This window comes from Rhipicephalus microplus, chromosome 8 (assembly GCF_043290135.1).
Source record: "Rhipicephalus microplus isolate Deutch F79 chromosome 8, USDA_Rmic, whole genome shotgun sequence".
NCBI classification, from domain to species: domain Eukaryota; kingdom Metazoa; phylum Arthropoda; class Arachnida; order Ixodida; family Ixodidae; genus Rhipicephalus; species Rhipicephalus microplus.
The window spans coordinates 84,615,048-84,636,615 of record NC_134707.1 but is presented as its reverse complement, the minus strand read 5'-3'; the positions used below and the strand labels follow the sequence as shown (position 1 = coordinate 84,636,615).

At 48.2% G+C, this 21,568-nt stretch overlaps 1 protein-coding gene across 1 annotated transcript in view; it reads right to left on the bottom strand.

Moving 5' to 3' along the window:
- Positions 1 to 18,489: 18,489 nt before the first annotated feature.
- LOC142768300 (uncharacterized) overlaps positions 18,490 to 21,568 on the bottom strand; it is a 30,742-nt gene continuing 27,663 nt past the window's right edge. Inside the window, exon 6 of the mRNA XM_075870262.1 lies at positions 18,490 to 18,644. Within this exon, the coding sequence (XP_075726377.1) occupies positions 18,490 to 18,644 (155 nt within the window). The remainder of the gene's footprint in view (positions 18,645 to 21,568) is intronic.

Sequence of the window (21,568 nt, the reverse complement as noted above, 5' to 3'; positions counted from 1 at the left end):
CTGCCGAGGGAGCAACTTCCGGCGCGTGTAAAAATATCTGGCATAGCCAGATCTTTCCGAACGCGCGCGCTTCGCCTGGCGCGCCGTCTCCGGCCGTCATGTGGTAGCGCTAGGCGCGTGAGCGCGTGGAATCTCGCGCGCGAACGCGTGCGTGGAGTTGGGGCTTAACGCTCGGGGCACGGTTGACGGGCATGACAATGCCCGTCAACCGAACCGTGTGCTCAGGGGAGCGTTCCCTTTTTTGTTTCGAACTCAGCGCACGAGCTTTCAATGCTGAAGCCAGTAGCTGACTGAAGGCTGAGCTTGTGTCCCTTCTCACCTTTCACTCAAACAGTGACGTCACCGGCAGCGCCCACCAATAAGCCCCACTCTCGATGTCGGAACAGCAGCTGGTTGGCCAAACGAGTTCTCGCAACGGTAACCACTGGAGAGGCCGGCGCTTCAGTCGCTGTGACGCAGGAAATGACACCACGCGACTTTTTAATGGCGTCGTCAGTGTAGCGCGCTTCCTTTCAACCCCAAAACCGCTAGTTTTCTAGCTAGCGAGTTTTTTACCGCTCGATACCGCAGTTCCGGACACAATCGAGTGAGTCCATCATGAATCAGCTCTTCGAAAACGCCACGACAGCGATACACTTGCCTCACAAAATTAAAATCGGCGAAATAAATGGGCGATTGCACTCGGTTGTTCAACTGAGTCGGCAGCCACTTTTTTTTGAGTGCCTGTGCATTCACTAAGAAACTGCATCTGCTATTAGAGCTTAAATGTTTGGTATAGAAAAATTCCATGATTTTTTTTAATATTGCACAGTATCGGGGCGCACCCTTGTCTTGATAAATAAGCGACACAACCACCGGCACTGTGGTGACGTTTGTTTCTATTTCCACACCAATATTATGTAGTTCAACGCTAGAAAGCCACAAAGTGCTATCAGTCAGACTAGTTCGAACCTCAGTCCGCAGCGTCTCTTCCTCAGTATAGTTACGTCCCAGAGTGGATCATCCTCCGTTCCGTCCAATCCGTTGCTGATGCAGCATTTGCGTAAGGAATTGCGCAGCATATCTTCCGGGAGAGATTTCCTAGCTGCCGACACCAAGCCAAAAACAGTCGCGAGAAGTGGACGTCATATGCGCTCAGCATCCACTCAGTATAAAGCTCGCGCACGCGATCTGTGAAGGCGTTATTGAGCACTACGTCGAAGAGGCTGGAGGATTGATGTTAGTCCCCTAGAGATCATGAAGGGCCCTTCTGGCCATCGGAAAGAGGTCCGTTTAAATCGGTCGTGAGGTAGCCTCTAAATAAGTTGAGCACCAACATGCTCGGTTGCTGAAAGAGCACACTGGGCGACCGACTCGACACAAGCCGGATCCACTCAAGCATGAGGAACTATTTCAAGAATACTTTTTTGTTCGCTGTCACGATAACATCTCGGGGAAAAACTTCTTTTGGTTAACCTTTTCTTTTGAAAATGATATAAGGGGGCAGCTTTCTTCAATCGGCTGTGCACGTGAGCATCAATGTAAATCGTGAATTCCCGTTGTCCAGAGTTTCACTTGATAGGTTGTCTTAGCGGTTGAAGGCGTATCGAACCAGATCGGAGTTCTGTCAGCGTTGCCCATGTAGCAACGCTGTCGACAATGCCCGATGACGAAGCGCTGATACTGGACCAACTTGTTATCGAAATCTTCGGGCACACGCAAGTACGCCCCTCCGCGCAAAGTCCTGCCACTTCGTAAATATGCACACACACGCACACACTATGGCGAGCCCTTGAATTGCAGTCTGGTGAACGCGGAGCCGCGCGCCATCTTCAGAGCTTTCACGAGGATGCACTCCGCTGTTACGGGTGGCAACCTCGCACGCAGCTCCCGGACGAATTCGGTGAGTAGCATTTCCAGTTCGGGGTGCACTGCAGTCTGTCCAGGAAACGACGCTTTTTTGTTGTTGTTGTAAGATTTGATGCGCTGGTTTTCGTTCCTCCAGTATCAGACACTTTTCTCCGATACACCGAATTCCCGCACCGTAACCTGGCAGCTACCATGCGCTTCGGCATACTCGACAACTTTTTTCCTAAAGTCTATCGTAAACTGCCGTCAACTACCCCTCATTTCTGAAGGATATAGTAAACAAACAGCAGACTGACAAGGATAGCTGAAGCAAACGGGCGTTGCTAATACACTGTAGGCCTTGCCCAGCCCCCCACGGCGCCGCTGCTAATGCTCACGATGTCAATGGAGGCTTTTGACTTCAGCTGCCCATTCGTCCGGGAAACCACTTTTTTCTGCCAATGACCGGTATATAAGAAGAGGGTTGACGTTTCATCGCCTTTTTTTAAATTAAGAATTCTACCGATATTCTGTTTTTATAGGTAAATGAGAAACACCAAGGACACAAGAGCATTGAGCTTCATGTCGGGAAAGGAATCGCGATAGTATAACTAATCAAGTGTCTTAGAGCACAAAAGCAGCTGATATCTGAATCACACGATGCGCATTGCGTGACCAGTGGGTCATCGAATTATCCACCTCACTATGACCTCTTCAGGCATAGTTTTTCCTCGTTGTCAGCCACAGCACATAAATTGGACAAGATTCCTTGCAAGTATAGTGGGTACCATGCTTCTCCGAAGAATGCCGTACAGTGGATGACTCCCTACCACACAAAAATTGTGATGATTTATTGCGCTATAGTTGGTACCCTGCTAGTGTGCTTGTAGCAATTACCGAAAGAGTGTATGACAAAAGTTCTGAAAGGTTGCTCTTCACACTTTCGCTGCGACTGTGCTGCGTGTGCCGCGTAGGCTGGCGCCTTCTTCTCACGTATTTGCGTTTGGCTTAGGGAAAAAAAACGAAAGCCTGAGGAAAATATCTCACCACACCATTTCTTGCATATGCATGAAATAAAAAAAGGCAGCATATTCAAGGAGTGAATGATGGATAGTGGGGTGAAGCATCCGTCCGCTCATTCGTTCTTGTTTCCGTCCATCGATGGGTGCGTCTGTTCGTGCGTCCGCACGTTCATCTGTGCGTCTGCTTCTGCGTCCGTCCATCCGTCCGTGCAGCCATCGTTGCGTCCGTCCAAGCATCTGTCTGTGCGTCCGTTCGTCCACCTATTCAACACTCCAAGTACTATAATCTCGCATCTTTTCATCATATATTCCTCATATAGAAGCACGGTCATTCAGCGGACATTCCAAGGACTGAATGATATGAGGCACACGCACACTTTCTTGCGGCTTGCGCTTCATGTCTACTTCCCACCTTTAACCACCTCGATTTCATGGTATATACTAGTTCACTGTAACTATGGCACTGCGACCCAACGCTCTCTAAACCTTTCTAAAACCTAGGAGGTTATGCCCAGCGAGTATAACGTAGCAACCTTTTTTTGTCTTCTGTGCGTTGTTGAACAATAAAAATTCGCAGCGTGCGCGTTATCTAAAAGCCGAATGCCCCTGTCTCTCATTCCCCCTTAGCAGCCATTGGAATGTACATTGAGCACTATCTTTTATTGGCCAACAACGCACAGAAGAAATCTCTCACCGGCACCACCTTGGAGGTCAAAATGTGATACATGTTACACACTACTATTATGGCCACGAGGGACGAACGGGTGCCGGTATAAAGAGCTTCGCCCCTAATAAGGCAGAGTTTAAAACGCGGTGTAAATCTGACGCTAGTCGCAGGTGACGCTGCACGTGCAGTGTCGCCAGACAACAGCACGTGCGGAATGCGTGAACATGCCACGGCCGGGCTAGACTGCATCTGCGCGCGCTTCACAGGTGCAGTCTAGCCCAGCCGTGAACCTGCTGACACAGCACCAGCAGAAGGCGAAAGCGGGGTACTGAGCGACCGGTTTTTGCTAGACAGGCAGCGAAGCCCGCGTGGTGCAGCGCCCCCAGGCCGAGTTTAGGAGGCTTATACCCAACTCGCAAACTGGCTCAGAACGTAGCCGTCCAATCTTCACTGCCACCAGGAAGCGTCATCACAGGACACTATTAGGGCATCACATTATGATTTAGTAAGGAGCCGTCGTAGTAGATGAGTACAGCCACAAACAATATCGGCTTTTCGTAATTGAAGGTTACCTACTTTCTTGGCCCCAAAAGATTGCGAGTTTACCGAAATGGTTGTGCGCGAAACGTACGAAACGTTTGTCGTGACGTTTACCTTGCTTGGTTAGTTTGCTGTACCTGTCTTCGTATCTGTTTTCAACTCGATTTTGATCCTTCAGACACGATACGAAAGCACAACCTACGAATGATCATTTTACAAAGACTGAGCCACACAAGCTATAGCAATCTGGTCTGTTATCAAAATTCACTGACATTTCTCGTTTGCCGAGTTTTCACTGACACGTGGTGCCATTCACTGACATTTCTCGTTTGCAAACAACTTTACAGGGGCGATAGCAACCCCGCATCCTTTCAAACTTAACTCGAACCATATCCCGAAAAAAAAAACAGAAAAGAAATCGGCTACACAAGCTGTAACAAAAATGACAACACATGTCCCTGCGTAATGTCGGTGCACCACGGCACCGCCACTGGTCGACACTGCTGCACTGTCCGGCTCGACGACTTCACCTCAGTGCTGGTCCAGCAACAGCAACGTTGCCGTCGGCACGATGAACCATCACTTGCGCCGACACGTCTTCTGGTTGCGACCAGCAATCACGAGGGTGCTGGGCTGCAGGCAGATGCACAGGTCCCAGTCATGTACATCGCCTGGCCTCACGACCGCATTCCTGGCCGGCGATGCTGACCATGTGCAGAAGACAGACAGCCGCGGGATACATCCCCGCGGTGTGTACATTAAAAACACTCGAGACCACAATGCTGTAGAGCTAAGGGAAGGCAGCTTCGGGCTCCTCGCTCACATGGTACGATGGTCAGTACTGCTAGCTAATTCATCGGTGGCAGCTGAGACAGCCAGCTAAAGGACAATAAAGTTCATTTTTCCAAACTCGTGCATCGTAAGATGAAAAAAATGAGGAAAGCCGAGTGCAACACTTCAACGCCACGATCCACCTATAGTTGTGGCACGTGCGACAGGCGGCTGCGCAGAGTCTTGAGCCTAATGAGTCGCTTGACGACAACTGGCATTCACCCAGCCTAGGCACAGAAAAGGCAGCCGCAAGGAGACGTCCTCTCTGTCAGGTGGCCCTACACACTCGGCGCACACAGCCGCGGCCCACACCGAGCGATCGGCGTCCACCGTCCCGGACGGTGTCACAACGGCGTCGAGCCGCAAGACAACGACAGCAACGACGCCCAGCTTCCTGGACCCAAAGAGATGGACCACCCACGAGGCTTCCGTACTCACTCGCTTCGGCCTTGGCCCGAAATTCACGTGCTCTAAGCTCTGCTCATACCGGGGTGCAGACCGCATGGCTCTCGTACCAACTCAACAACGTTCTTGAAAACCAACGTCAACAGGGAAAAAAGAAAGAAAAACACTTCGATAAAAAAAATACTCAACGTGCTGACAAGTTATAACACGTTTCAAAAATTGGCCCCGTATCTGCATGTTACATTGTAAATATCGTCGAAAGACAATAGTCTTGCGTCTTGAGAGAGTGAACAAGACGTTTATTTGATGTTCTGCGCAAGACAATTGGTGAATGGTATTCTGGAGGCACTGCGTTAGTGCCTAGAGCGTGCAGCGGAGGCGAACGAGTGTATCAAGTTACGTCACATGTAAGACATGAGCGCTATCTGGCAGTTATCTTGGGAAAACAAAGCGCGCTTCTGCACGCCCGTCTTGGATGTGATAAGGTATAGAACACAAGGCGACGGGTTGGTGCCACCACCGTGTCGTCTTAGCAAAGCGTTGGAAACACTTGCCTTTTCGTGCAAGCGTTGCTTGGTCAGCACAACGTGACAAACTCAATGGTTTTTATAATTACTTATGTATGCTTTTTCTAGTAAGAGACACACATACAGAATATTGACGTGTTGTTATGGTGCCTCAGATATGCACAATAACTGCTTTTTAATTGACAATAGCACAAGTTGAACGCTGAATCAATATTGGTGGGCGCTGCGGATGGGGTTGGCTGTTTGGAGTATTGTTTGGCCACTTTAGTGCCGTTTAAGGTACCGTTAAGAGCGGACAAACAGAGAAATTTACAGACAGACAGACCAAAATTTTTGCGTCGAAGGTCCCCAAGACAGACTGTTGTCTTTAAAATCAATCCCCCCCGCTCTCAAGAAAGCAAACCACCGACGCACGCAATGGAAGTCCCCCTAACCACCTTAGGCCTACTCTAGCCCGGCTGAAACAGAAGCTTGTACCGAACCGCGAAAACTGTCGTCTGATGCTCCAAGAGCTCCACGTTGGGCAGCCAGTGTGGGGTCTCGATGTGGAGAGACGCCCTGCTCTTGGAGTTAACGGACACAGAAGACGCGGTCGAAACGAACCGATCAACAGCGAATTTTTTACCTACTTGTAGAATGACGATATTGTCAGTCAAATTATTTATAACATCAAATATATGATCAACGATCGCAATCACACCGGCACCTAACCGTTGAAAAGTTGTGACCCCAAAAGACGGTTTTTGTGCAGAACACACTCGCCACGCGGCGCAAACGCCTTCACAAGAGGCGTCAGCACCTTTACAATATGAACCAAATAATAATAATATTACTTACCGGGCTTTTACATTCTAAAACCACGATAATATTTTCAGAGACGCCGCAATGAAGCGTTCTGGAATGTCTTACCGTTTTGTGTTGTTTAACGTGCACTGACAACTCAATATACACGAACTTATACAATTAACCCTCCGTTTAAATGCGACCGCCACGGCCGGCATCGAAGCCACGACGTTCGGGCAACATCCAAGCACCTCAGTCACTAGTAGTTCTACTAAGGCGGAGTGTATCTGATCCTAGTACAGTCCCTGTGGATTGCAGCAACTCGAGAGGAGCGCTGCTGAACCCGTACTTGAATCTCCCATTCTCATTAGACATGTACGCCGGTACCAAAAGCGTTCGGTGACAGCGACAAAATATAAACAGTAGTTGTGTTTTTTAAGCAGATTGTAACATAGTTATGTTTGTGGTGAGGTGAGAAAGTAATGAGCGCATATTCGAGTCTAACCAAAGCTTTTATCCGCTGTGAGTCAGCATTCCTTTGTCCAGTTGCTTAACGGGCGTCGAAGACAACAGTTTTCGTAGAGCTTGTATCGAATTGTTTTGATACAAGCTCTTTGTTCTCCGTAGTAGCTTTCCTCCTGATTAGGAAGAGAAGATCTTGTTTGAAATAAATGAGTGCTGCGAATATCGAAAAAAAAAACACAGTTTAAGTAATCATTATAGGCATTTGTTATATCTTCAGCGTTTGAGAAAGATTGGCCATGAAAAATGAATGACGAGAGCCCAGACGATGCAGTTCAAATTGACCTATAGAACCTAGAAAGAATTCCTTTCTCCTAAATGTAACCAAGGCATTACTAATGTAGTACTTCATAGCCCCTTTCATTCTAGCTTCTAATTTACTTTTGAACGCAATAAATGAAAAGCATTACCATCACACTCTTATTGACGATTCTTCCGTAAGTGCATTATGCAATGAGTGAGATGAATTATGTCTTTATGGAACCATGGGTCTTTTAGCTTCATTTATATATGCTTGAGGCGCACCCTCTGATAGGCATTCACGAACAATGTCACAAAACTTAAGAAAGAGCACATCTATCTACGTTGGAAAATTCGCTACAGCATTGAAATTCCTCAATAGGTAAGGCTAAAACGCTCTGTTGCCAGCACTTAAACAATAATGAGACCCCTCCGAGATAGTAAGTAGGGCAGACAAAAATACGACACCCCCCAGATCCCCCCGTCCTGTCCAGATGCACGAAGATAGAGGGCTTCCCCCATCGTTCTGAATCTGTGTCTTTTTTCTTTTTTTTGGGGGGGGGGGTCCCGACACCTCTTTCTGTGTTAAGTGTACAGCTGATGTTGTAAAGGACGTTTTTTTATGACTCTATCAAGCATTTTGTATGCCTGTGTTCACTCAAGTCTTGTTTATCTGTAGTGTACTAACTAATTAATTTCGTCTGTATTGATTTATTCACGGTTTACAATAAGCTTAATCACTTAAGCAAATATTTTGCGCCACAAGAAATACACGTTTCATTCGCAAAAATGGGTCAAGAAACACAACATGCATATACATACGTCAAAATAACACTAGTGAAAAGAAAGATCCGTATCTTGAAGAGGGTTTTTGAAGGACCTCCCTGAAAATGTCCAGCCAGTCGGGTAAAGGCGCCCATCGAACTGGGTAGGTGTCGCCATCGTCTTCGTCCGAGGAATCGTCTGCGAAGCCGCTGGGTCCCTTAATAGGCTCCAGGGCCGCCTAATTGGTCACGTAACCTTGTCACTCGCCAGGGAAGTCGTCCAGCCTGCGACGCCTGCAAGGCGGTTCCACCTCGTCATCTGAAACATAGAAGCCGAAGCACTTGCGGTATCAGGCCTTTCGGACGTCTCAGCGTCACTTACCTCGAGTCCAAGACCAGGAGCCGGTGCTGGATTTCCGCCATCAGCGGTTGACGATTCATCGCTTGATGAATGGTCAGTCGATGAGTCATCATGCCTGGACTACTTTTGAGGCACTTTACGAGCAGGACGCGGCGGTGGAGGGTCGAGCTTCTCTTGATCTTCAAATGAGCCTGCGAAATAGCATCTTTAACGTTCGGGGCACGGTTGACGGGCATGACAGTAAAGCAGTGTACTCAGGGGAGCGTTCCTTTTTTTTTCTTCAACACACCGCAAGTTATTTCAACGCTGAAGCCAGCAGGCGACTGAAGACTGAGCTCCTGTCATTTGAATTTATTTTCCTGTGAGAGTTTCACCAATGTACTTAAACTATGCAAAACACCCTCTAGACTTACACTATCACTATTATATCTAAAATGAAGAGGCTGTTTCTTATTTGAAATTGTCATGGCAGTCTATCTACACTGTTTCATGCTTCACTCCCGTAAAAACGACGAAAAAAAATATTATTGAGCACAACCTTATTTTGAGTATTAGAGATGGTTTTATACAGATAATTCCGTTGTCTGCATACATGCTATGTTTACTTTGACTATCACCGATGATTATCTCTCAATTATCCACCTTATCTGTCTTTTATATAAATAATAAACAAAAGCGAACTAATCACGGAGCTTTGAGGACTTTTCTAAATGACGTCAGTTCACTTCGCGTGGTTAAGTGTAACAAACATTGAGCGCGACAGCAAGTATTGATGCTTTCCCATCACCCCGCCTGTAGTCACCACAAAATATGTAAAAAGGCTAAAAGCTTAGAATATCAAGACCCGTCAAAACTGTTCCAACAGTCGGTAAATATTGCATCAACTTGTTTTCGGTGATTAAGGGCAGCAGCATTGTCGTTCGTATTATGAAGCAACTATGTAACAGCAGAATACCCCGCACTAAATCCAGGCTGCAACGGTCAAGAGAGAGAGAGAGAGAAACGAGAAAAAAGGAAGGCAGGAAGGTTAACCAGGTGCAACGGTCAAAATATATTATGTACATTTAGGCATTGTACAAAGTATTCGTTAATGATATGGTACAAATGTTTAGAGCTCGTAGAAAGCAAGCATATTGTCACGGGGTCGTGACGTGGCCGAAGACAGGGGACTTTATGTTGGGATTTAGCTGTTTTTTTGGGCGAACCTGTACCCGGTAAACAGAAAGTCCGATTACAGTAGCAGTCTTGCACAGATAGCAGTGAACGGAGCGTCGGCCGTCGATCAAATACTGACAAGCGGCGAAGTGCGTCGGCATTTATATTCTTGCCATCGAATGTTCTAGCGTTATCGCTGGTGGTGACAAGTGTTCCAGAATAATCTATACAGTTTGCGGAGTAGGCATGATCTTATTGAAATGATCTACTACAGTCCCGAAGCTTCTCGAAAACTGCAGGCTCGGTTGGCGCTGAGAATTGTGTAGTAAATTGGGGCGATAACAAAGCTTGAGGAATGGAACGTGGCAATATTGACCTATAATCTGGTATTTGCTCGTTTCTACAGTTAAGTATGGCGCAACGTTTGCTGATTTCCACAGCTGGGGAACTGCTGAAGAGATCATTCTGTTTTCTAATACTACACTGAAATAGTCAGCACACCATTCTAAGCATTACTTTAATAACATACTTGGAATACTATATGGGCAAAAGTGTTCATTGCCTCAAATTTTTTAAGGTTATGTACTCCGGAGGAGCTTACCTCAAAATGAGGAAGAGCAGATCTTGTTTGAAATAAATGAGTGCTGCCAATATCGAAAAAAAACGTAATTCAAATCATCATTAAACGTATTTGTTATATCCAGCATTTGAGAAAGATTCGCCATGAAAAATGAGAGCACAGACGATGCAATTGAAATCGACCTCTACAACCTAGATGGAATTTTTTTCTCCCAAATGTAACCAAGGCATTACTAATGTAGTACTTCATAGCCTCTTTCGTTATAGCTTCTAATTTATTTTAAATTCAATAAATGAAAAAGCAATACCATCACACTTTCATTGACGATCCTTGCGTAAGCACATTATGCAACGAGTGAGATGAATTATATCTTTATGGAACCATGGGTGTTTTAGCTTCATGTATTATACGGTTAAGGCACACCCTCTGATAGGCATTCACGGACAATGTGACGAAACCTAAAAAGCGCATCTATCTACGTTGGAATATTCGCTACAGCATGGAAATTCCTCAATGGGTGAGTTTAAAACGCTCTGTTGCCACGTGGCGTACGCTCGAGAGCAACAGGGGCAATACTGCTTCCCTCCCCGATCTCAAAAAAAAAAAAAGGCCAGAAAGCTTTGCGCTTTTTTTTATTTGGCAAGTCCAATAGTTTTCTCGACTGCACACGAATACAGCCACCTGAGACGTTCGTTGGGAAGGGTAGGATTGCGGAATATAGGCGCTACATGGTGGGAGTCACCTGACTCCTTTTGATTTTGGCATGACTAAATTATACAGAAACCACACAATGTCAAAGCCTGTAAGAAGGGAACCAGAGCCTTGACATGCATGACTACCATAGTAGTAGAACAATAAGAACAGAATCGGAAAGGAAATGTTTTTTTTCTCAAGATACAACAAGAAAGCGTAAGACGTTAAAAAGCAGATGTTCTGTCCCTAATTCGCAATTAAAGAATGAAAGACTGAGGCAATTATCTTTCCGCACCATTTCTTCTATATATACGAGAAAAAAAAACAATGCAGTGTTGAAAAGGCTCTGTAAATCCGATGCCAGGAAGTCTAAAAAAAAGCTATTATGCTTTGTGGGAGTTCGCGTTACGGTGAACGCCCCTAAAAAGACATCACCACTGATATGCATCTCGGAAAAGCTGCACCTAAGCAATAGCGAGACCCCTCTGACGCTAAACAGAACAGACAAAATATGCGACCCCCCCCCCAGATGCCTCCGTCTTCGTCCCCATGCATGCACGAAGACGGAGGGCTCCCCATCGTTCTGAATGTTTTTTTTTATTTTATCGGTCAAGGCTTGAGCCCAATTAGCTCAGATCCTGACCCCTTTTTTCTGTCTTAAGTGTGCAGCTAATGACGTAAATGACGTTTTCTTTTTGATTCTATATAGCAGTTAGTACGTCTGTGTTCTTAATAATGTTGTCTGTATTGATTTATTGACGGTGTACAATAAGCCTAATGGTTAATTACAAACAATTTGCGCCTAAAGAAATACGCATTGTATTCGCAAAAACAGACCAAAAGACACGGAATGCAAATATCTACCACAAAAGAACACTAAACTGCGTAGTGAAAAGAAAGATCCGTGTCCTGAAGAGGGTCTTCAAGGATTTATCTGAAACTTCCAGCCAGTCAGGTAAATGTGCCCCTCGAACTGGGTAGGCGTCGCCATCGCCTTCGTCCGAGGAATCATCTGCAAAGCCGCTGGGTCCCTTAATGGGCTCCAAGGTCCCCGAATCGCTCACGTATCCTTGCCACTCGCCAGGGAAGTCGTCCAGTCTGCGACGCTCGCACGGCTGTCCCACCTCGTCATCTGAAACAGAAGGCAAAGCACTTGCGGTGTCAGCGTCGCTTACCTCGAGTCCAACACCAGGAGCCAGTGCTGGATTAGCGCCATCGACGGTTGACAATTGATCGCTGGATGAATGATCGGTCGATGAGTTGTCGCACCTGGACCACTTTTTGAGGCACTCCACGAGCAGGACGCGGCGGTGGAGGGTCGAGCTTCTCTGGATCTTTCAATGAGCCTGCGAAATAGCATCATTAACGTTCGGGGCATGGTTGATGGGCATTACAGTAAAGCAGTGTACTCAGGGGTGCGTTCCTTTTTTTCACCAACGCAGCGCACGTGCTTTCCACGCTGAAGTTAGTGGTTCATGAGGAAAAGGAAGAAGGCACCTAATTTCTGTCTGTTTACAGGCGACACGGCGCAGTGCCTTTGGGGTGGGGTGGAGGGGGATGAAAGAGGATAGGAGAAATAGTGTGTGGTGTGTAAGGAGGAATGTCCGGTCTGCTTCAGCGCGAGCAGGAGGCCGTCGGCAAGGGCAAGGGCAGCATGGCTCCTGGGATCAGCGGTATGCAGCGATTCCCGACTCCTCCACGAACTCCGCCAGGCTGCGGAGTGCTGCTGGATGTGGACGACACGGGAACAGCAGGTGTTCCAGGGTGAAGACTGGCAGACCCTGTCTCCTGTAGGCCGTGTAGGCCCTCAAGCGTTCCTGTGCTAAGCCAGGGCAGGCACAGAGGAGGTGTTCGAGGGTCTCTGGGTCTCCGCAACGGCTGCAGGCCGGGGAGGCACAGAGGGCCTTGGCGTGGCGGCGGGCCGCTGTCCACACGCAGCCGGTCCGCAGTCGCAACAGGGAGGCCCGTTCTCTCCTGGTGAGGCCCGTCTCAGGGAGAGGCTTTGGTCCTCACCTGCTGGCCACCCTCGGATTGATTGATTTGTGGGGTTTAACGTCCCAAAACCACCATTTGATTATGAGAGACGCCGTAGTGGAGGGCTCCGGAAATTTTGACCACCTGGGGTTCTTTAACGTGCACCCAAGGCCACCCTCGGGTCTGGGTGGACTGTGACGAGGAGCTTCTTGATACGGGCCTGTGAATAGTCCCTGGCCGCCACGGCACAGGAGTAGGGAGTACCAGGCTGGTGGGCAGCCTTGGCGAGTGTGTCCGCCTTCTCGTTTCCAGCGATGCCCACGTGGGAGGGCAGCCAGTGGAAGGAGACGGACACCCCGGCGGCGGTAAGGGCCCGAACCTTGGCTGTCAGGAGGCAGGCCGTCAGTCCGGCACGGCGGGAGTTGGCCAGGGTCTGCAGGGCCGCCTTGCTGTCACACAGGACCGCGGCTGACTCAAGGGGGATGTCTTTGGCCAACAGGTCTACCGCGAGATGAAGTCCAGCCAGTTCCGCATCCGTGGAGCTCGCCGCGAAGGGTAGCCTGCACTGCCTGCTGTTGGCTCTGGACGGGACTACGCATGCGGCCGCTGCGGTCCCGTCCGGCATCACAGATCCGTCCGTGAACACCTGCAGCCATCCCTCCAGTTGTTCCTGGAGCTTGCAGGAGGCCGCCTGTTGCAGTGCGGCCACAGGCGTCCGTCGCTTGATTGCCCCTTCCAAGCAGCGGTGGACCTCTGGTGGCTGGTGTTGAGGCGGTGGAGAGGTAACCGGGACTGGCGCATCCGGGACCATCTGGTGGTACAGCAGGCAGAGGCCTCCCAGCCGACTGAAGACCGAGCTCTTGTACCCTCTCTCCCTTCACTCAAGCAGCGACGTCACTGGCAGCGCCCGCCAATGAGCCCACACTCGCTGTCGAAACAGGAGCTGGTTGGCCAAACGAATTTTGGCGAGGGCAACCACTGGAAAGGCTGGCGCTGCGGTCGCGCTGACGCAGCAAACCACAACACGCGACTGGTTCATGCAGTCGTCACTGTAGCACGCTTCCTTTCAACCACAAAACAGATATTTTTCTATCTAACCGTTTTTTTACCGCACGATACCGCAGTGCCGGACAAAATCGAGCGAGTCTAATATGAATCAGCCCTTCCAAAACGCCACGGCAGCGATACACTTGCCTCACAAAATTTAAATTGGCGACACAAATTAGCCATCATGCTCGGGTGTTAAACTGAGTCAACAGCCACTTTTTTTTGCGCGTCCGTGCATTTGCTAAGAATCTGTGTCTCTTATTAGATTTCAAATATACAGTATGTATTGAAGATTTGAAAAATAATACGGTGCACCCTTACCTTGATAAATACGTGGCACAACTAGCTGCTATATGACGTCCCTTGTTATTTTGAAACTACTTTCACCTAGTTAAACGCCCGAAGGCCTCAGAATGCTGTCACTGAGTCTTGTTCAAACTTGAGAGCGATGACATCTGTTACTCTCTATAGTTACGTCCCACAGTGCATCGCCCTGCATTCTATACAATGCGTTGCTGATGCAGCTCTTGCGAAAAGACTTGCGCACCATATCTTCCGTGAAAGATTTCCTTGCTGACGACACTCAAACAAAACTGTCGCGGGGTGCTGGACATCGTATAGGCGCCCAGCGTCCACTTATTGTAGAGTTTGCGCATGCAATCTCGGAAGGTCTTATTTGGCAGTACGTACAGAGGCTGGAGGATGGATGTTAGTTCCCTAGAGATCACGGCAAGGTGCTTGTGGCCATCGTACAGTGCTCCGTTTCAATTGACCGAGGGGTGGACTCTAGATGAGTTGAGCAACAACATGCTCGGTCGCTGAAAAAGTGCACTGGGTCACCGATTTCGCATGCTCCCGATCCTCACAAGCAAGACAGACTAATTTAAGAATCCTTTTTCGTTCCCTCTCACGATAGCATGTCGGGGAAGGTCTTCTTTCAGTTGGCCCTTTTATTTCGAAAATGATAAAAGGTGGTAGCTTCGTTCAATCGACTGTGCACGCGAGCATGAATGTGAATTCCCGTTATCAAGAGCTTCACTTGATTGTATGTCTTATCGGTCGAAGGCATAGCGAACCAGATCGGAGTTTCGTCACTGTTGCCCATGTAGCAAAGCTGTCGACGAAGCGCTGATATTCGATCAGCTCTTTATCGTAATCTTCGGGCAGTTTTCGGCACGTGGCAGTACGCCGCTCAGCGCAAAGTCTTCCCGCTTCATAAATCGGTGCATCCGCGATGACGAGACCTTGAATTGCACCCTCGTGAGCGTAGAGTCGCGCGCTATCTCGAGAGCTTTCACGCGGATGCACTTCGTTGTTGCGGGTGGCGACCTTGCTCGCAGCTCTCGGACAAATTAGGCAAGTAGCGTTGCCAGTACGGGGTGCACTGCAGTCTGTCCACGCAATGAAGCTTTCTTTTTTGGTTGCTGCAAGAAGTGATGAGCTGTTTTTGGCTCCCCGCGTATCAGACGCTTTTCTCCCTTGCACCGAATGTCCGCACGGTAACCTGGATGCCAGCGTTGTTACGGAGCGCGCCTCCGACGACGTTACGAAGGGTGCCACGAAATCTCGCCGCTGACTCCCACTGTTACGAAAGACGGCGACGCCAACACGGTCCCCAAGGTGCCACTGCTTCTAATTCCGCAGGGAAGGTCACCAGCCGTTTGGTAGCGTGGGTTTCTCAGCTGGCGACTGCTTCTGCGCAGAGCTGATAGACGAGCGTACGAGACGGCGGTGAGTTCAACAAGGTTTATGTACAGCATATATATAGAGGCGTTACAAATTCGGCTCTGGGGCCGATAGCTTAGAGACCCGAAGAGCCAAGCTCTCCTCTCTAACACATAGATATACTGCTCGCGACGCGCCGCAGGGCTTTTTTTATATGCACCGGGTGGATTCTTTAAGTAACCAAATGTCCAACCAGAAGCGCCTCTGGTCGTGAGGTCAGAATCCTCTTATGGGGTCGCCGCTGGGCCGCATCATTCTCATCAAATCTGGAGCCGCTGCACTGCGCGTGGCTGCACTCAAGGACGAGTGACGTCGCCACGCATTGCGTCAGACTCGCCAGACAGGAAGGCACCGATTGCTCGCTCTACGGGCTCGCTGGCTGAGGTGAATCACTGCGCGTGCGCGGCCGAGAGGCACCGCCACGTGATGACGCCGTTGAGTTGTTTGCGTCAGGCGGGCTGGCCTTGACACAGATTGCCTTTTTCAGAGGCATGGACGTTCGCTGTGCACTCGCAGGCATAACTGCGTGCGTTTAAGTATACTCTATAACTTTTTTCTTAAAGTGTATCGTGAACTGCCGTCCACAACCACTCAATCCTGAGGGAAATAGAAAACATAAAACAGCAATATGACTAAGATAACCGAAGCGAAATGGCGTTGCTAGTATACTGTAGGCAAAGCCCAGCCCCCAGCAGTGCCGCTGCTGATGTTCACGATGGCAATGGAGACTTTTCACTTCCGCTGCCCATTCTTGTGAGAATGTCTCTTTTTTTTTCTGCCAATGACCGGTATGTAAGAAAAGCGTCGACTTTTCGTCGCGTTTTTTTTAAATAACCATTTGACCTTTATATTGCGGTAAATGAAGAACACCAAGGACACAAGGGAATCGAGTCGGATGCCGGGAAACGAATCAAGTTATTATGAGTATTAAAACGTCTTAGAACACCAAAGCAACAAATAACGGCGTACACAATGCACATTGCGTGACCAGTGAGTCATCGAATTATCCACCCCATTGTGATCTACGTTACAAGAAGAATGTAAAAGTGTTTATTATGACATCTTCAAGCATAAATCTTCCTCGTCGTCAGCCACAGCACAATGATTGTGCAAGACTCTTTGCAATTATGTAGCGGATATCATGCTTCACCGGAGAATGCCTTATTGTGAAAGCCTCCATACAGCATACAAATTACGATGATGTATGGCGTAACTGGCACCTTGCAAGTGTGTTCGTATAGCAATTACTGAAATACTTTATAAAAAGCTCTGAAATGCTGCTATTCACACTTTCGTTGTGACTGTGCTGTGTTTCCGCGTAGAACTGGCGGTTTTATCTGACATCTTTGCGCTTTGCTTAGGAAAAAAAACCCAAGCCAGAGACAAATATCCTACCGCACCATTTCTTCCACTGTACGAAGTAAAGAATGCAGTGTTTATAATTCCGTGTAAATCTGACGCTAAGGCATCTCAAAAAGGGCATGTGTTCTCTGCGGGAGCAGAACATGGTGAAATCCTTTTAACATCACCACCCAAGAACTCCGTACAAATGGTTAACCGGCGAGACATGTAACGTGCAGCCCTGGTGTTTCTATCCGTGTTCAACCTCTCGTGGCACTGAAGCCATTCACAATTATAGGTTAGACGCATGTTTGGCGTGGGTTTACCAGTATTTATTGCACATGCTGCACGTTGGGCCTCGTATGAGCACGGTCATGGAGTAGTGTAATGACGGGTTATGCGCGTTGTGCAGTGCGTGAATAATAGTGGTGGTTCTCGAACCACAGGCGGTCGCAGCCGCAGCCAATGAAGCGCTGGAGAAACACTCGAACATTGATGTAAACAAATCGGAAACATAGAGTTTTTCGTGTTTGTTGCGTTGTTCATATTTATTTACTTTCATTATTACTAAAATAAACGCGTAACAATACTTCGCGTGGTAACACAGGCAGACATTCTCGTTTTAATATCCTTTTCACTGTTCTTACTTATCAACACTTTGATAGGTGGCGCCACCATCCCGTCCGGGGAATGTAAATGCTGTATCGCTAAACTATAGGGCACTGTCCGCGACTAATGTTTCCTGCACGGTAACGTCATTCCCTTAACCTCTGCTATCGCGCAGAAGTTAAGGAAATAACCCAAAGCGCTGCCGACGGCGTGCATACGACGCTGCGAGTGATTAACTGATAAAAGAGCCAGTGGAGACCGCTCGTGACACCACCACTATACGAATTTTTCAAGTTATACACAGCTTTCACTGTAAAACGGAGCCCAAACGTAAGCTTACTGCATCTCGGGGAACAGTGGCGAGACCACTCGACGATAAATATAGTAGAGTCGAATGCACCCATCTCCCCCCCCCCCCCCGCCCGTCCAGATGAACCAAGGTGGAGGGCGCCTCTATAGTTCTGAATCAGTTGTTTTTTTGTGGTCGGTAATTGATCTCAATAGCTCAGGTCCTGACCTTTTTTGGTGTTAAGTGTATATCTGATGTCATAAATGATACTTTTGACGCCTCTATCTAGGAGTTCGCAAGTCTGTGTTCTCCAAAGTGTTTCTTGAGGGTAATATTGTACCTATATAATGTCGTCTGTATTGCTTTATTCTCGGTGTACAATAGGCCTAATAGTTCATTTAAAACATTTCGCACCACAAGAAATACATCTTATTTACAAACACAGATCAAAAGACGCATCTTGCAAAGACGTGCAACAAAAGAATACTAAACTTCGTAAAGAAAAGGATGGTCTGGATCTTAAGTGGCTCTTCAAAGACCTCCCAGTCAACGTCCAGCCAAATGGCTAAGGGCGCCCCGCGTTCTGGCTAGACGTCACCATCGTCTTCATCTGAGGAGTTGTCCTGAAAGCTGCTCAGTCCTGGTCTGGGCTCCGGGGTATTCAAATCGTCCGTGTCACCTCGCCCCTCGCCAGGGAAGTTGTCCACTCTGCGACGCTTGCAGGGTGGTCCGGCGTCGTCATCTGAAACACACGGTAAAACCCTACAGACGGTATCAGGTCCAGTAGACGTCTCCGTAACCTACCTCGACTCCAGCGCCAGAAACACCAGGTGCCAAACCCGCACCATCGACAGTCGACGAGTCATCGCTCCATGAATCGTTACTGGACGAGTCATAGCTCGATGAATCGTCGCTTGAGGAATCGTCACACGGGACCCATATCTTCCCTCTCCGTGAACGAGACGTAGCGAAGCAGGCTCGAGGTGTTTTGCATCTTCCCTTGAGCCTGCGAAATAAGATCGTCAATAGTCGGGGCACGGTTGACGGGCATGACGATAAAGCGGTGTACTTATGGGAAGCAATACTTTTTTTTCTCCCAACGTAGCGCACGTGCGTTCAACGCCGAAGCCAGCAGCCGACTGAATAATGAGCGCTAGTCCCCTCTCTCCCTTCACTCAAGCAGCTCCCGTCAATGAGGCCCACTCTCGCTGTCGGAACAGGAGCTGGTTGGCCAAACGAGTTCTGGCGAGGGCAACCACTGGAGATGCCGGCGATGCTGTCGCTATGACGCAGCATACGACACCATGCGAGCCGTTCATGCTGTCGTCCGTGCTGCATGATTCCTCTCAACACCAACCCAGATATTTTTCTACCTAACTGGTTTGTTTACCACACGATGCCGCAGTGCCGGACACAGTCTAGCAAGTCTAATATGAAGCAGTTCTTCCAAAACGCCACGGAAGCGATACACTTGCCTCACAAAATTGAAATTGGCGATACAAATTAGCGATCGTACTCGGCAATTAAACTGAGTGGGCAGACGCTTTTTTTAGTGTTCGTGAACTCACTAACCCCCGAATGCAGAGATGTTACTTTGCTCGTGAATTCGACTTGACTTGAGTAAGTCAGCTTGAAGCAAGCAGCGGACTTCAAAACACCCAAGTCAGCCTTCGCGTTTTATAGATGCTCAGGCTGCCTTGCTTGGTCAAGTCAAGAATGAGCTTTAAAGCAAAAACTCGCTGCTCGCTTGCTAACGAGGTTAATAATGAAGTTGCTCCCGTAAGGCATGTGTTACAGCAAAAAAAAAAGACCATACGTTTTAAAATAACTATAAAAACAAACTGCCACAAGCATAGTTTTGCCATTTTACGGCTAGCGAGCTGCATGTGGTGCCTGCCGCCACAGCGATGCGCAGTGTTGCTTCTGTAGAGCGTTCGTTGCCCGCTGGTTTTAGTGGCCACGCAAATGCGGCGCGTTTCTCCACGCTTGCTTGTTTTGAGGCGAAACAAGCATCGCGTTGAGTTTTTTCGTCGTTTTTTTTATCGAACGCCATGGCGTGTATTTGTGCTGACCTGGCTCACGGGGTAACGAGACTTGCACGGTATTAGCCTTTCAGTACGCGTGTGCACATGCTTGTAGCGGGCTAGGTCGCAGTTATTACCGAAAATAAAGAAAAAACAAGTTCTGGGAACAAAAGTGATTCGGATCCTTTTCTTGGGCTTGGTAAACAAGAGAAAAAGCGGAGGTCAGGACATTGAACTCAGCAGAATTTTGTCTCGAGGGGTGCAGCAATGACTCGCTGCATGATGGTGAAGGGAGCGGCACATGATCAGGAAACCCGCTATAGGGGCACCTCTTTTGTGTGTTTGGAATGTTTAGTAGCATTGTGCTTAGAGTGATGCCTTTCTGAGCGAGTAACAACGCCCTAGACAGGACGAAAAGATAGATGAAGCGCACAGACACAGCGCCGAGTCAATTTTGTACCGAAAGAGGCGAAAAATGTCGTCGTGTTTTAGAAAAACAGAAATATCCTTTGCGGTTACGGAACACTTCGGCGTTGTCACTACAGCGGCTATAAATACGCACGTGTTTGTAGTCGACACAACCTGTAACGCCAGGGAAGTCAGCCACTTCACAAAAGTCCCGCAAAGCTATGGAAAGTGCCGCCGGATGCGAAAAGCGCACCAGCATCGCGTACAGGTGCTTTGCGAGGAGTAGCGTAACTTTTGCTGCTGAACGGCAAACTGTCGACTACGGAATGCGGACAGGATTCCCGGTGACTGCTTAGAACTTGCCAGCGCCGTAAAACCTGAGACCCATCAGTAGCTGTAACACAGGAGTCACAGGCTGTCTTCGGTTGTCCCCACTTTCACGGAGCGGCAACATAGTCGGCAGCTGCCGCACGGCGTCTTTCGTGAATCTATACCGAGCGTGGAATTGTTGCGGTTTATACTACTCCATCGAATTTCCTCGGTCACGTAAAGCGGGTCCAAGAAACTTCGGCAGCCAGTGCGCCTCAAAAAATGTTAACGCTTACGGTGAGGCAAGCAAACTAAAAAGCTGCCACTCTCGGCGCGACGTCCATTCGAAAAGTGGCCATGTTGGAATAACGCATGAAGTCACTTTCAAGCTAGCCCCGCAGCTGACTTGAAACTTGTCCTGACTTCGACCAAGCGAAGTCGCCTTCAAGTCGTCCGCAAGTTCAAGAACAATTTATGGCGACCGGCAAGACTGTCTTGAGTCAAGAACGAGTCATGTAACATATCTACAATACTTTTTTGCAGACTAGTTGGTTCATACTTGAAAAATTGAATTGCTGCACAAACTTGAAGGAAAACAAGGGAGACAGGAAAGAGCACAGTCTACCAACTGTTTATTGTCGTTTCTTGAAGCTAATATATACGCATGCTACGCTGCGCTTCCACGATGCGCACAAAACCAAAGATGCCGCTAACAAAGCCGACCCAAAACAAATCAAATCAAAATTGACTGCCCCCACAATGACAAAAGTGATAAAATGGCAAAATACAAAAGTGATACCCACCACAATCTAAACTGCGCATTCCCAAGGTGTGCGCTCATCTTTTTTTAAATTTATCTTTTATTATTTATTGCACCAAGCATCAACAAAGGCGTGAAAAAATGAAAACGTACTCTAGAGACTTT